This window comes from Cygnus olor, chromosome 18 (genome assembly GCF_009769625.2).
Source record: "Cygnus olor isolate bCygOlo1 chromosome 18, bCygOlo1.pri.v2, whole genome shotgun sequence".
NCBI classification, from domain to species: Eukaryota; Metazoa; Chordata; class Aves; order Anseriformes; family Anatidae; genus Cygnus; species Cygnus olor.
In genome coordinates, this window is record NC_049186.1 from 6020067 (window position 1) to 6031468 (window position 11402).

Below are 11402 nucleotides of genomic sequence, written 5' to 3' on the forward strand. Positions count from 1 at the left end.
ACACAGCTGGGTGTAGTAAACTGTCTGCCCACGACCACATTAAATAGAAGGAGGAAGAAAGAAGCTGCACTGCATGCAGTAATGCTTTTAGCATTGCAGTGGTGTGGGAAGTCAAGGAATGTGGAAGTCGAGGTATTCATTTCCACCTGGTATAAAAGTTTAGGCTAGGCTAGCAACTTCAACTTATAATTTAACTCTTATAATTCCTATGCATGGGTGCACATATGTGTACATATGTGAAAACAAGCAATGGTGGTGCTACAAACTACTTCCACGTTAGAATGTTAGCATATTAGCACATATCTTTTAATGTAGGCATTTTTAAGTGTTGACATACTTTAAGCCACATCTGTCATTGCTAATGTGTACTAGCGTGTGACTAATGTGCGAAAGCAGAAGAGAAGGCAAAGGCAGACAAGCTAGCCCAATACAAAGGAAAGTGGTTAAGGATACTGGGATTAACTAATAAGGACTGAAAACCAGAGCATTTAAAGAGGAAAAACGCAATAGCGTCTGTACACAAATACTGTATTTGTGGTCAATCAGTATAATTTTGCAGGCACAAAACCAGTAGAAACTTTGTCCTCCTCTGAACTGGTTGCACAGACAGCAGTGTTTGGAAACAGCTTGTTCCTGTGCTGGCTGGGTTTCAGGTGATGCATCTCTGAAAACTGTACTCTCCAGGTCACGCTATTCAGTGTGTGGCAAGAAGTAACCAGGGGGAGAGGAAAACTCGTGCTCGGCTTTCTGGGAACTGTTTGCTCTGATCCTCCTAGCCTTCGTCTTGTTTTGAGTTTAACTGGTTTAGAGATGTGAGGAACGTTTTGCATTTAATTTGATGTGCTGGAGCTGCCTCCTGGAGGAGAGTTTGACAGCATTCCTTGGGTTTTGTGGTCCTCAGAGGTTTTCTGTAGGAGTCAGGCTGTGCTAGTACTGCTTATATGACGAGCTTTGTTACAAGCTGTGTGCTTGTCTGTGTGCTGGTTTGCTGCAGGGAGTTTGTCCTGATCATCCGGAAAGATCACTTGGTAGTAGGTATGTAGCCTTCTTACTCAGACTGTTTACTCAGGTGATACTTGCTATATTGTTTAATAGTCTGAATGCTCTGACTGCTTGCTGTTAGCCAGAATAGTTAGCACAGAATGGGCTAATATAGCTGGGACAGTCACAGATTCAGGAGCTAGTCTAGTGACAGTGATGTACTTTGATAGCACACCCACCACAGTTAGAATTTGATCAATTTTCATGTCTAGTAGGTATGTTTCTTTTCTCACAATTACTAACTAGGCCTGTAAACAGCACGCCAAATTCTTCATTTAAGTGATTTTGCACTTCTGAGGTGTTTTAGAGTTTGTAAGGTTACCATGACTCTTTTTTTTTTTTTAATTAAACTTTTCCAAGAATCACATTGGCAGAGTATCTAAGGTTTATAAGGGTCACAATCTTCTGATATTTCAGAGTGAACGTTTCATAGCAGTAAGGAAAGGTGCTCGGTGCAAAAAAATGCTTAGCTTGCAAGGTTAATGATACTTTTAACAACAAAGGGAGCAGGAAGGGATATGGGGGGATCAGGCAAGGTTTATTTATTTCTGGCTAATTTTTCTTGCTCTGCTCATTCTCGCAGGTTTTCAACCAGGCTGAGGTACTAGCATTTGCCTATCATTAAGTCTGGGATTATTTTGTTGTCTGAAGGTTATTTAAAAAAAAACAACCAAACAAAAAAACACCTGCTTCAGGGGGTGGTGGTAATTAGGCTGTGGTTGCCTTGCATAATGGGACAACCTTAAACTAATGAAAGGAATTCTTATTACTTTATTTTTCTTCTGGGCCTCAAGATTCTTAAGGAGTAAGTATTAATGTTCTGAGGGGGAATATTTATTATACTGTAGCATGCTCAGTATGCGTGGCCCCTTAATTATGCATTACAAAGCTGCTCAAGGCATCTGGGGAGTTCAGGTTGAAAAGAGAGGTAGGAGAGGCATGGAACAGGAGAGGAGGAAGCAGGGAGCTATTTTGTCTATTATGGCAGCTCAGTCATCTTACTTACTTGTGGAAGCACAGCCTTAAGTGTTAACCTGTTCTTTGTCCAAGATTTGTTTCTAACCTGTGGGTTGCAGATTGCTACTAAAGAGTACATGTAAAGTAACCATGGGAGATAACCCTGTTTTCAGGCAGATCGAGTTCTGTAAAGCTGTTAGAAAGTTCTTGGACAACAAGATGAAAAAAGTGAAAATACCAGATTTGTAAACTTTTTGTCTTCCCAGAAACATCTCTTTGCCTCTGCAAATAACTCCCAGTGACCCGAGCATTGAGTCTGGGAGTATCAAAAAGCCACTCTATAAAGAACGCTAACTTTCTGTCCTAAATTGCCTTGCACTACTGTGTACAACTAGGGAATAGTCAAAACAGATTTCTTTGCCATGGTGCGGGAGGAACTGATCTCTGTGTGGCAGCTCCAGTTGGTGAGTACCTTTATTTACCCTGTATCTTGCAAATATGCATTAGACTATTTATTTACTTGCTTATGGGCTGACTAGGGCTAAAGCATTGCAGACAGAGCAGCGCCTCTGCACAGGAGATGCATTCTATTGCTACTTCAACTATTCTGTGTTTTCCTGGGATATGTTTTGATCTTGCCTGTTTTGCCCAAGACGTTTGTAGCAGTGGGATGATTTGGGGCAATATTGTGCTGTATTTCTGGCAGAGTACAAAAAGGGAATGTAAAAGGGTAAACAGAATTTCAGATTTAAGAATTATATAAAGAAAATAATATCAATCTGTTCAGCTGCTTAGCTGTTTCATTTGCAATAGGTAGAAGAGGTTTGAGACTTAATCCTTCTACATTGGGTTATTTTGATGAGAGGAGGAAAGACCCATCATTTTTCCTAGGAAAGTATTGCAGTTGTTTTGATGAGCTGAGAGGTACCAGTCCCTGTTCACTTTGCAGTTATAGACAATATAAGCGTTGCACAAGTTAATAAACGCATGATTAGAGATTAGATATGTATGTCTCTCAGCAGTCATCTTTTTTAAGTAATGCAAAGCATACTGACTCAATATTGGGAAGAATGGGTTACAAGTAGAAGATTGGCAAGGAGGATGGGATCAGAATAGAAGATTGGTGAGGAGGATTGTAAATACACTCAAGTGACCTTGCAGCTGGGAATGTGTGAAGTCCAGGGAGCAGCAATGTAGAAAAACATATAAATTATGTCTGCTGCTGTTTGTGCTCTGTGTGTTGGACAAGTAACACATTTGTGTGTAGATAATATAGGTGTTTGGTGGAGTTGGAGGTGCCCTATCGGATGTGCTTGAGCTCCCAGCCTTGGTACAAAGAAGATCATAGAAGCACAGTGAGAATCGCAGCATAGTGGTAAAAACTGAGCAAACTCTTGATAAAAACATGTGAAACCAGCAGGCTGGTGGTCTCCTAGCATGGACCCTGTTTAGCAGTTCCTGTGTTCCCTCTTGTGTGCCTGTGCTCGTGTATCTCTGCTTGGTGCTGCTTCGAGGATCCCCTGGTTGGCGAGGTAATGAGAATAAATCTACTTTTTGCATTTTAGCTGCAAGTCTGTGGTTGTTCCTGTTGCCTGCCTGTGCTGACTCTCACACTCAGTAATCCTAAAGCACTACTGAGATGGATGCTTCTGAGATGTGGAAGGAGGAACCATTCTGAAGGGCTGATGCTTCTTCAACTGTAAATAATAGCCGAGAAACCGTTAGTCTTGGAAAGCCTTGGAATCAATTTTCCAGTGGCTTCATGTGTTGGTTTTATTTATTTATGTATTTATTTATTTATTGTGGTTGGTTGGTTTGTTTGTTTTTCTGGGGAGTCCACAGTTCTAATGAAAACTGGTTTTGTTGCTAAGACTTTGATACAACAGTTCTCAAGATTAAGTGTTAAAGTTGAATTGGATGCTGCTGGTTCAGCTGTTGAGTTGAAAGGTGTTACTTCTTCCATTTCACTGACATTGTATGATTTTATCTTTTGGAGGTTCTATTATGTTGAGTAATCTTCAGCTCCAGTACTTTGTGAGATATCTGTTTAGATCAGGAGAGATACGAAATATAAACAGTTTGAAATTTGAACTGATCCTGAGGGAGTTCAGCAGCTGATGCAACTCTCATGTCAGTGCTTACAAGTGTAACTCCCAGGAGTGTGGCAGGAAAAGCCACTTAGAGTCAAAAGACTGCGTGGATATGAAAGTTAACACTGGCTTTTCTTAGTATGTTTTTCCACATTGATTTCTTTTTGACATGTAAGTTATACTTGTGCAAACTTCTCTGTGCTGAGAATGCTGGTATACATAAGTCTACGAGTCTTAGACTAAAGATCTAAATGCATTTATACAAGGATTTGGCACTATATAAGGATAAGGATGCATACATTCAATCTCTGGTCTACTAACACCTTCTATGACGTGCTCTCCACCTGTCCCCCTTAAAAAAAAAAAAAGTGTCCCAGTTGATGCTGGAAAGAAATGTATTTATACAAGCCATGAATCCTCAGTTGTGATACATCAGGAAGCACTAGAAATACCACTAGTTATGCAAGGCACTCGCTGTAAGGTTTGGGTCTTTGTTTTTGATGCTCTGGAGTTGACCCTTTGAGGCTTTGAAAATGCCTTTGATATGAAGAACTCATATACCTCATAAGGAGAAAAATATTTGATCTTACTAGAGACTTGCCTGAGTTCTGTGACCCATATGGCAGCCTCCATATAATGTTTTGAGATGTGGGAAATAACGACACACTTCCAATTGAAAGTGTTTGTTTTGTCCCCCCCACAATGTGAGAGGCTACCAGGAAAGTTCATATAAACCTGCACCAAATTTTTACGTTCAGATTAGGCGTGTAATTACTCTGTGAAAGAACTACCATTGTGCATAGCCATCAATATGTATTTTCCAGTGCTAAGCTGAAATGTGTACATGAAATATCGGTGACTTCTGAAAGGCACCGACTTAGACCAATTGAATCAACGTGGCTTTCGCTTCTCAAGCTGGCTGCCATGGCTGTTACCCCACGGCCTGCTTTAGGAAAGCACAGATCTGTGTGTCCTTTGGCTCCTGGGCCGGCGCTGGGCTCAGCCCGAGATCCGCATTGCTCGCGTGGAGCCTGACACGGCCCCACCGAGTGGAAGCACGGGGCAGGAGGATGATGATAGTTGTGGGATGCACACACTCAGTTTCTCTGCCATCAGTGCCAGGGCTTGTGTAGCTTTGTACAGGCCACGTGATTGTTTGTATTCCTCTCTTTTTTCCTTTCTTTTTTCTTTTTTTCATATGCTTGTGACGTACACGACGACTGGAGTGGATTGACTTTCAGGCTGCGGTTCAGTTGGCGTGTCATTGTATTGATATCTGGAGGGATTATCCAAAGGTACTTTTGTGGTCTCTTTCAAATTTATTTTTTTTTCCAGAGCACAGAAGCTGAGCCCCATGAACAATGCAGCTGATATCTGGAGGAAACTGGAGGTGTAGAAGACATAGTGGAAATCATTAGTTATGTCCACCAGGAGACCTGAAATGGAAACCACAGCTTAGTCATAGAAGAGATGCATACCAAAGACAACTGTATGGCATTCACAGAAACATTAGACCTAAATAATTCAGCAAACTGCCATATACAAAAGATAAGCATTCATAGATGAGTTAAGTTCTCTTTTCCAGATTCTAGAGCTTGTTTGCACTCACCACTCAGGTGGTGTTTCTGCTTCTATATAAAGTATTTCCCAGTAAACAGAGAAATCAGCAAAGAAACAAAATTGTAACTTTTTCCCAACCTGCTGATTCACTTTGTTTACTCAGCAGAGGACCCCTGTGCCAGTTGCTGGATTTTGGAACGAGTGACCCTGTTACATTCCAGGTCAAAAAACAGAACAAATAAAGAAAGAAATCTCTCACAAAAATGACATGTTGGGGTCTATAAGCTGAAGACTTGTCTCTAAAAGTATGTAATTGGGGAGAGAAAAAATCACAGCACAGCAGGCATTACAATAAACATTAAGTACCTCAATGTAAAACATTTAGAAGGGTGATATATCAAGTGAGTGATTTAACACTAATGCTGGATACTGAAAGGTAATATTCAGGTAAAACATATGACTCCTTTAAAGGCTGCTTATTTATATGGAAGTAATTATTTAATAGATTTTAGGTCTCTAGAAATTGAGCTTCTCTTACTGTACCTTGTTTTTGCCTATCTGCCTCTTCCATCACAGATGTCCAAGAAAAGATCTGTTTTGCACTTTGAGAAAAGTGGCTGACATGCTTTCCCTGGAAATACTATTAAGTATGGTGCATATTATTCCATTCTTAGAATGGATAGATATTTTCCTGCTGGATGAGACACAATTCATTGTTTGGAGGAAGGAACTAAAACCTGAATAGAGGATTCATGCTCAGGTTCACATTTGTTTGTCAGTCTTTTGAATGTGCTGCTGCACAGCAGGAGCAGGTGTGTCTCGGACAGGTCAATTAGTGGTGTTTGGAGTGAACTGTGAAATCGGTGAATAATTTATTGGATTGGGGGCCACAACTAGTTCCCTTCCTTGTCTCCAGAGAAAAATGAATACGCTCCAGAACACAGAAAGAAAAGTGAGTAGAAGAGCCTTTTTCTATAAGCTTCTTCAATTATATTGAGCTGGTAATACTTCTGATCAGAGTAAATGTGTTTAATGGGATGTTTACAATTTCTTGAGACTTCATAGATAAATGAATGCAGACTAGCAAAGCAGTGAAAGAATTCTAAAACAACAAGATCATACCACTGCAATTCCTTTCTGTGTTCTGCCACTCAGGGAAAAAGTTCTCGTCATTCTCATGCCTATCAAAGCTGCCTGCCAAATGGGGAACTTTTTCACTGTCTGCAGTTGCTCCAGTGACACTTGGGCTGCTACAGAAATGACCCTTGTTCAGTAGTGAGATGGGGCTGATCATTCCTTTCTGACTCTCCCTTTTATATTGCTCCCTTTACGTAACTCACCTGCCTGTGTGGACTTAGAAACTCCCTCATTCCTCCTTTTTATGCTCCCAAACACTTGTCACCAGTGTCTAAAAAAGCTGTTTTTGCTCCAGCTTGCTTTAATAGCTTTTCTCACCTGTGAGAGGGGGTCCAATGAGGAGAGTGATACTCTCCAGAACCGTGAAGAGCCCTAGAGCGCTTGAGAACCTGTCCATTTCCACCACATCCATCAGCACCTGGAAGGTGAGTGCCCCAATGCCACTCGTGGCTATGCTGAGGATGACGCAGTAGACAATGAGCACGCTGAACTCAGCTGAAATGATGCAAATGAAATTGCTCAGCCCGCAGAGGAGCACAGCCAGGCTGAACAGGTAGATGCGTCTTCCTGTGAAGATTCTGTGTCCCGAAAGCAGTCCTGTCAAAGGGCGTATGAAGGTGTTGATGAACCCAGTAATGGAGATGAGGAGGGCTGCCTTGTGTTCCTCCACCCCGTTCTGGATGGCATAAGGTACAAGGTAGACGTGGGGTAACACAAACCCCATCATCATCCAGGTCACTCCGATAGTGTAAATCTGGTAACCTTTGTTTTGACAGAAGATATCAACAGCCAGGTACTTCTGCAGCATCTGGAAGCATGCAATCTTTCTGTTTTGCTGCTGGTACTTTAGGTGGGGAGAAGATGCTCCATTGGACAGCTGCGCCTCTTCTGCTCTTCTCCCTGAATCCTCTCCAGGCCTGGGTAACTGCACTAGTGATCCTGAAGCAAGCTGCACTGGTCTCATAATGGCTCCGCAGACGCAACAGTTTAATAGTATTCCTCCAAAGATAAGAAAAGTGTTTCTCCAGCCCATCTCATCCAGCATGTATTGAGAAAGCAGCGGCCACAGCGTGAAACCAAGAGAGACACCAGTGGATGCCATGGCATTAGCCAACGCTTGCCACCGCACAAAGTAGTGGCCCAGTGCAGTCACTCCTGCCTGGAAGCTGAAACATGATCCCAGACCTAAAGGTATGAAGGAAAGAGAAAAACAACAGCACGGGATCCCTTTGCGGTGTCTTGCAGGGTGAAAAGAGCCCAGCTCCATGGGGTATTCACAGATGACTTCATCTACCACTAGGCATATCCTCACCTGCCAGGCTGCACAACCTCCAGTGATTAATACTCAGTAACCCCACACTAGAGATAAAGAAGGGTATTGTGTATAAACTTAACTCCTTGTGTTCTCAGGAATACTAAATACACTGATCTAAGGTGATGTTTGTCTGGGCTGCACTGCAATGCTTATGATCGTTATGGAATAGTTCATTAGAAAAATTATTTTTTTACTGCATACAGCAGGCAGTGCTGCCTTCCTGACACTTTCTTCAGGGCCCAAGGAGTTAATTCTTTTTTTTTCTCCATGCAGCAAACACAGCTTAGGCTTACAAGAGCCAAAAGGCTTGGTCCCAAAGTGACCCGGCTGCAAAATTTCATTTCTCTGTGTTAGAAGAAAATATGGCTTGAAAAACAGTTACATAGGAGAAATATTTGGAAAGGAAAAGTTCCCATCTGTTACTTCTGTTCAGAACCAACACATTCTTTTGTTAGAAAAAGATGACTCCATATTTCCCCAGATAGGGAGTGGTGAAACCCAAGCCCAAGGAACTTATGAAGGATGTTGTCCCAACACATTGCGTTTCAAGATGGAAAAACTCCCCTCTTCAAAGACAAACGGCTGTGAAGCTCCTAAAGAGAACAGACATGTTGGCTCTCCACTTCACCCCTTAGAGACCTGTAACCTTTTCCAGAGAGATGCACTTTCCAGTGAGCTCGGCTGGGCGAGGTGTGTTAAAGGGGTGTGAAGGGCAAGCCTATCCAGCATGCAATTCCTGCAGAGCTGTGGGGCTTTTGATTTATCCTATTTCACAGCTGAGTGAAAAACGTGAGCGCTTAGTCTGAACTCTCACCACTTCCCAGCTCTCAAATAAAGGGCAGCAGCTGTGTTTTCCTGCTGTTCCTTAGTACTTACCAGTGATGAGGCCAGCTGTTATGTAAAGCTGGCCAAGGGACTTGCAGAAGGAGCTGGACACCATGCCCACGCTGCTGAGCAGGCCTCCCAGCATCACAGCAAACCTGTAGCCAAATCGCTTCACCAAGATGCTGCAGAGGGGTCCTGGGAGCAGTCAGAGAAGCAAAAGGGAGACAGTTAGAGGAGGAGGAATTATTTCATAGCTGCTAGACTGCTGCAGTTATCGAACGGTTTAGTCTAGAGTCCCTGAGGATCGTCCCAGCAGCAATGCAGTGGGGGAGCCAGAAACAGAAAACACATTCCCTGATCCTCCAAGGTGCTTGGTCAGCTTGGCACATGAAGGGAGTGCTCCTGTGCTTGGATTTTGGTCATGAAGTAGGATTCCTAAGCTTCCCTGTGATGGATTTTAGGTAAAACTCTCAGAAATGGAATGGAAAAAGGACCTTCAAGTGTAATTCTGTTCTCTTATGATATCAGTTCTGGGAACGATTTGAAAAGGGAGAAGACTTGGATTTCTGTGCCCCTGAGTAGGAGAGGCTGAGTGGGTGGTATTTTCTGCTTGCATGTTTCCACTCTTGTTTTGCTGTGCTTTTCAAATATTCTGCCACAAAATCTTGCCAATTGCCGTTGGCGTCCTGCTACATAGGTGAAATTCCCTGCAACAGAAGGCAGATTGACTCTGAAAATGATCAAGAATGGGAGAAAGAAGATTGTCCTTGAAGAAGATCACTTGAAAACAGCTGGAAGCATGTTCATGTCTGCATCGGAATCAGTCTAAGCTTCAGGCTGTGGCATCCAAGCTCCAGCTTGTGGAGTCTTGCAGCTGTCCTGCAAGTCATCTCCCCATGAAAATAAGATGTTTTTGTCAGTGCGGCTCTTTGCACATGCCTGTCCTGGCATACCTGGCCAGGGTTGGGTAGGCATGACTGTGTCCACTTCCAAGAGGACGAAGCCTAGGAGCAGAACATGCACAAACAACGCAGAGGCAAGGGCAAGACCTGGATGCTCCTGGTGGGCCTGGGTCTGCTCTTCTGGAGCAGAAACCTGGGTCTTACTGTGTGCATATGTTGCTGGCAGGCTTTTCTAAGCAGGACTTAAGTTATTTCATCACAGAAAGCAATGAACAAATAGGCACGGAGATATGTGTTTAAGGTCAGTTAATTCTGTAATTTTCATAGGCTTTTGGTGAGTTCCATGATATTGGGATAAATGACCAGTTTGATAATGTCATGGGTTTAGTGTGCTTCATTTTGGGGTAGGAGGAGATTAGTTAAGACCTGCAGACCTGTCAATGGAAAACATGCTTCTCTGTTAGAGGAGGTTCTGAAGGTAGAGTTGTTTCTTTTTGTGTTCCCATGAGGATCCTCATGCTTTTGCAGGTTTTATTTTTTTTTCCCCCTCTTCCTAACACGTCAGGTTATGTAAGCAAATTCAGAATGACTGCAAGCCTCAGGATTAGGAATCAATCTGTGGGGAAAATAACCTGTGGCATATTTGTGACCTAAAACAACACCTGGTTGGAAATAAAATCCACGTAGTCAAGCAAGTAGAGGAATGTTATTAAAATTAGGACTGCAGCTGTCTGTATTTTGATCTGCTTGGGAGATTTTTCACCTTGGAATTCAACTGGCCTTTGAAGAAGTATTCACCAGACTCAGCAAACTGGTGACTGCATTATTTTTCCTCCCGCTGAGGAGATTAAGGATGGTACTGCTGTTTAACCAACGTGAGTAGCCAGAAATCATAAATCAAACATGCCAAAATCATGGGATTGGCTCAAAAAATCCTGTTTTTCATTACTTATTCCTGCTAACTTGCTTTCTAGGTTTCAAATATTATTGCTCACTTGCTTGGGGCTTCTGTGCTTTTCTTTGCAAAGATATTTCCAACAAAACTGCTGCATTTGTACTAGTGCAAGTCCAGAGAGTTATGTTTGCATGAATATCTAGAAGGAGGAGCCTATAAGGGCTTGAACTCTTGTATTTCCCGCTTTGGAGTGAGCCATAGGATCCTGAGGTGTCTCAAATGATTCTTATAACAAAATAATTAGTAATGGCTTTTAACTAGGAACATTGCATGGGTAATGAGATATGTTTGCGTTACTAAGTTAAGTGCTATTCTTCACACTGTGCCCTTCCCTGTTTCCTTGCACATCTCTGCTGAGCTGAGGTTAGCTCTCCTGCATGGAGCTTCTCACTCAGCTGATGATTCTGAGAACGGAGCACTCTGTCCGTTTCTCTTGCTGTTTACTATTTTTGCAACAAATATTTATTTTTCCCTTCAGGTCCTCTGAATTAAGAGTAAAGGAGAAGGAAAGTGAGAAGAATCTTTAAGAGATCCTGGTTACACAGCAGAAAACAATTTTGGAAAGGGTTTAAATACCAAGGTGATGGATGCAACCTGAGAACCTGAATCAAACAAAGCCT

At 42.4% G+C, this 11402-nt stretch overlaps 1 protein-coding gene and 1 long non-coding RNA gene across 3 annotated transcripts in view; one reads left to right on the forward strand and one right to left on the reverse strand.

Annotated features, from left to right (window-relative positions):
• On the forward strand, positions 1–7175 carry LOC121057099. Its single transcript, XR_005813624.1, has 4 exons — positions 1–1035; positions 2265–2462; positions 3266–3530; positions 5424–7175. It is a non-coding gene; the product is annotated as an uncharacterized LOC121057099 (long non-coding RNA).
• Positions 2349–11402, reverse strand: part of SLC16A5 (solute carrier family 16 member 5) — a 13254-nt gene continuing 4200 nt past the window's right edge. The window contains exons 3-7 of one of the 2 annotated variants that reach the window (XM_040530795.1): positions 8977–9120; positions 7104–7970; positions 5424–5524; positions 3406–3530; positions 2349–2462 (exon numbers count right to left, since the gene is read on the reverse strand). In XM_040530795.1, coding sequence (XP_040386729.1) covers positions 3447–3530; positions 5424–5524; positions 7104–7970; positions 8977–9120 — 1196 coding nt within the window. In that variant the 3' untranslated portion in view covers positions 2349–2462; positions 3406–3446. Of the gene's footprint in view, positions 2463–3405; positions 3531–4226; positions 5525–7103; positions 7971–8976; positions 9121–11402 lie in introns of those variants that run through there. The other variant, XM_040530794.1, reaches the window with a different exon arrangement.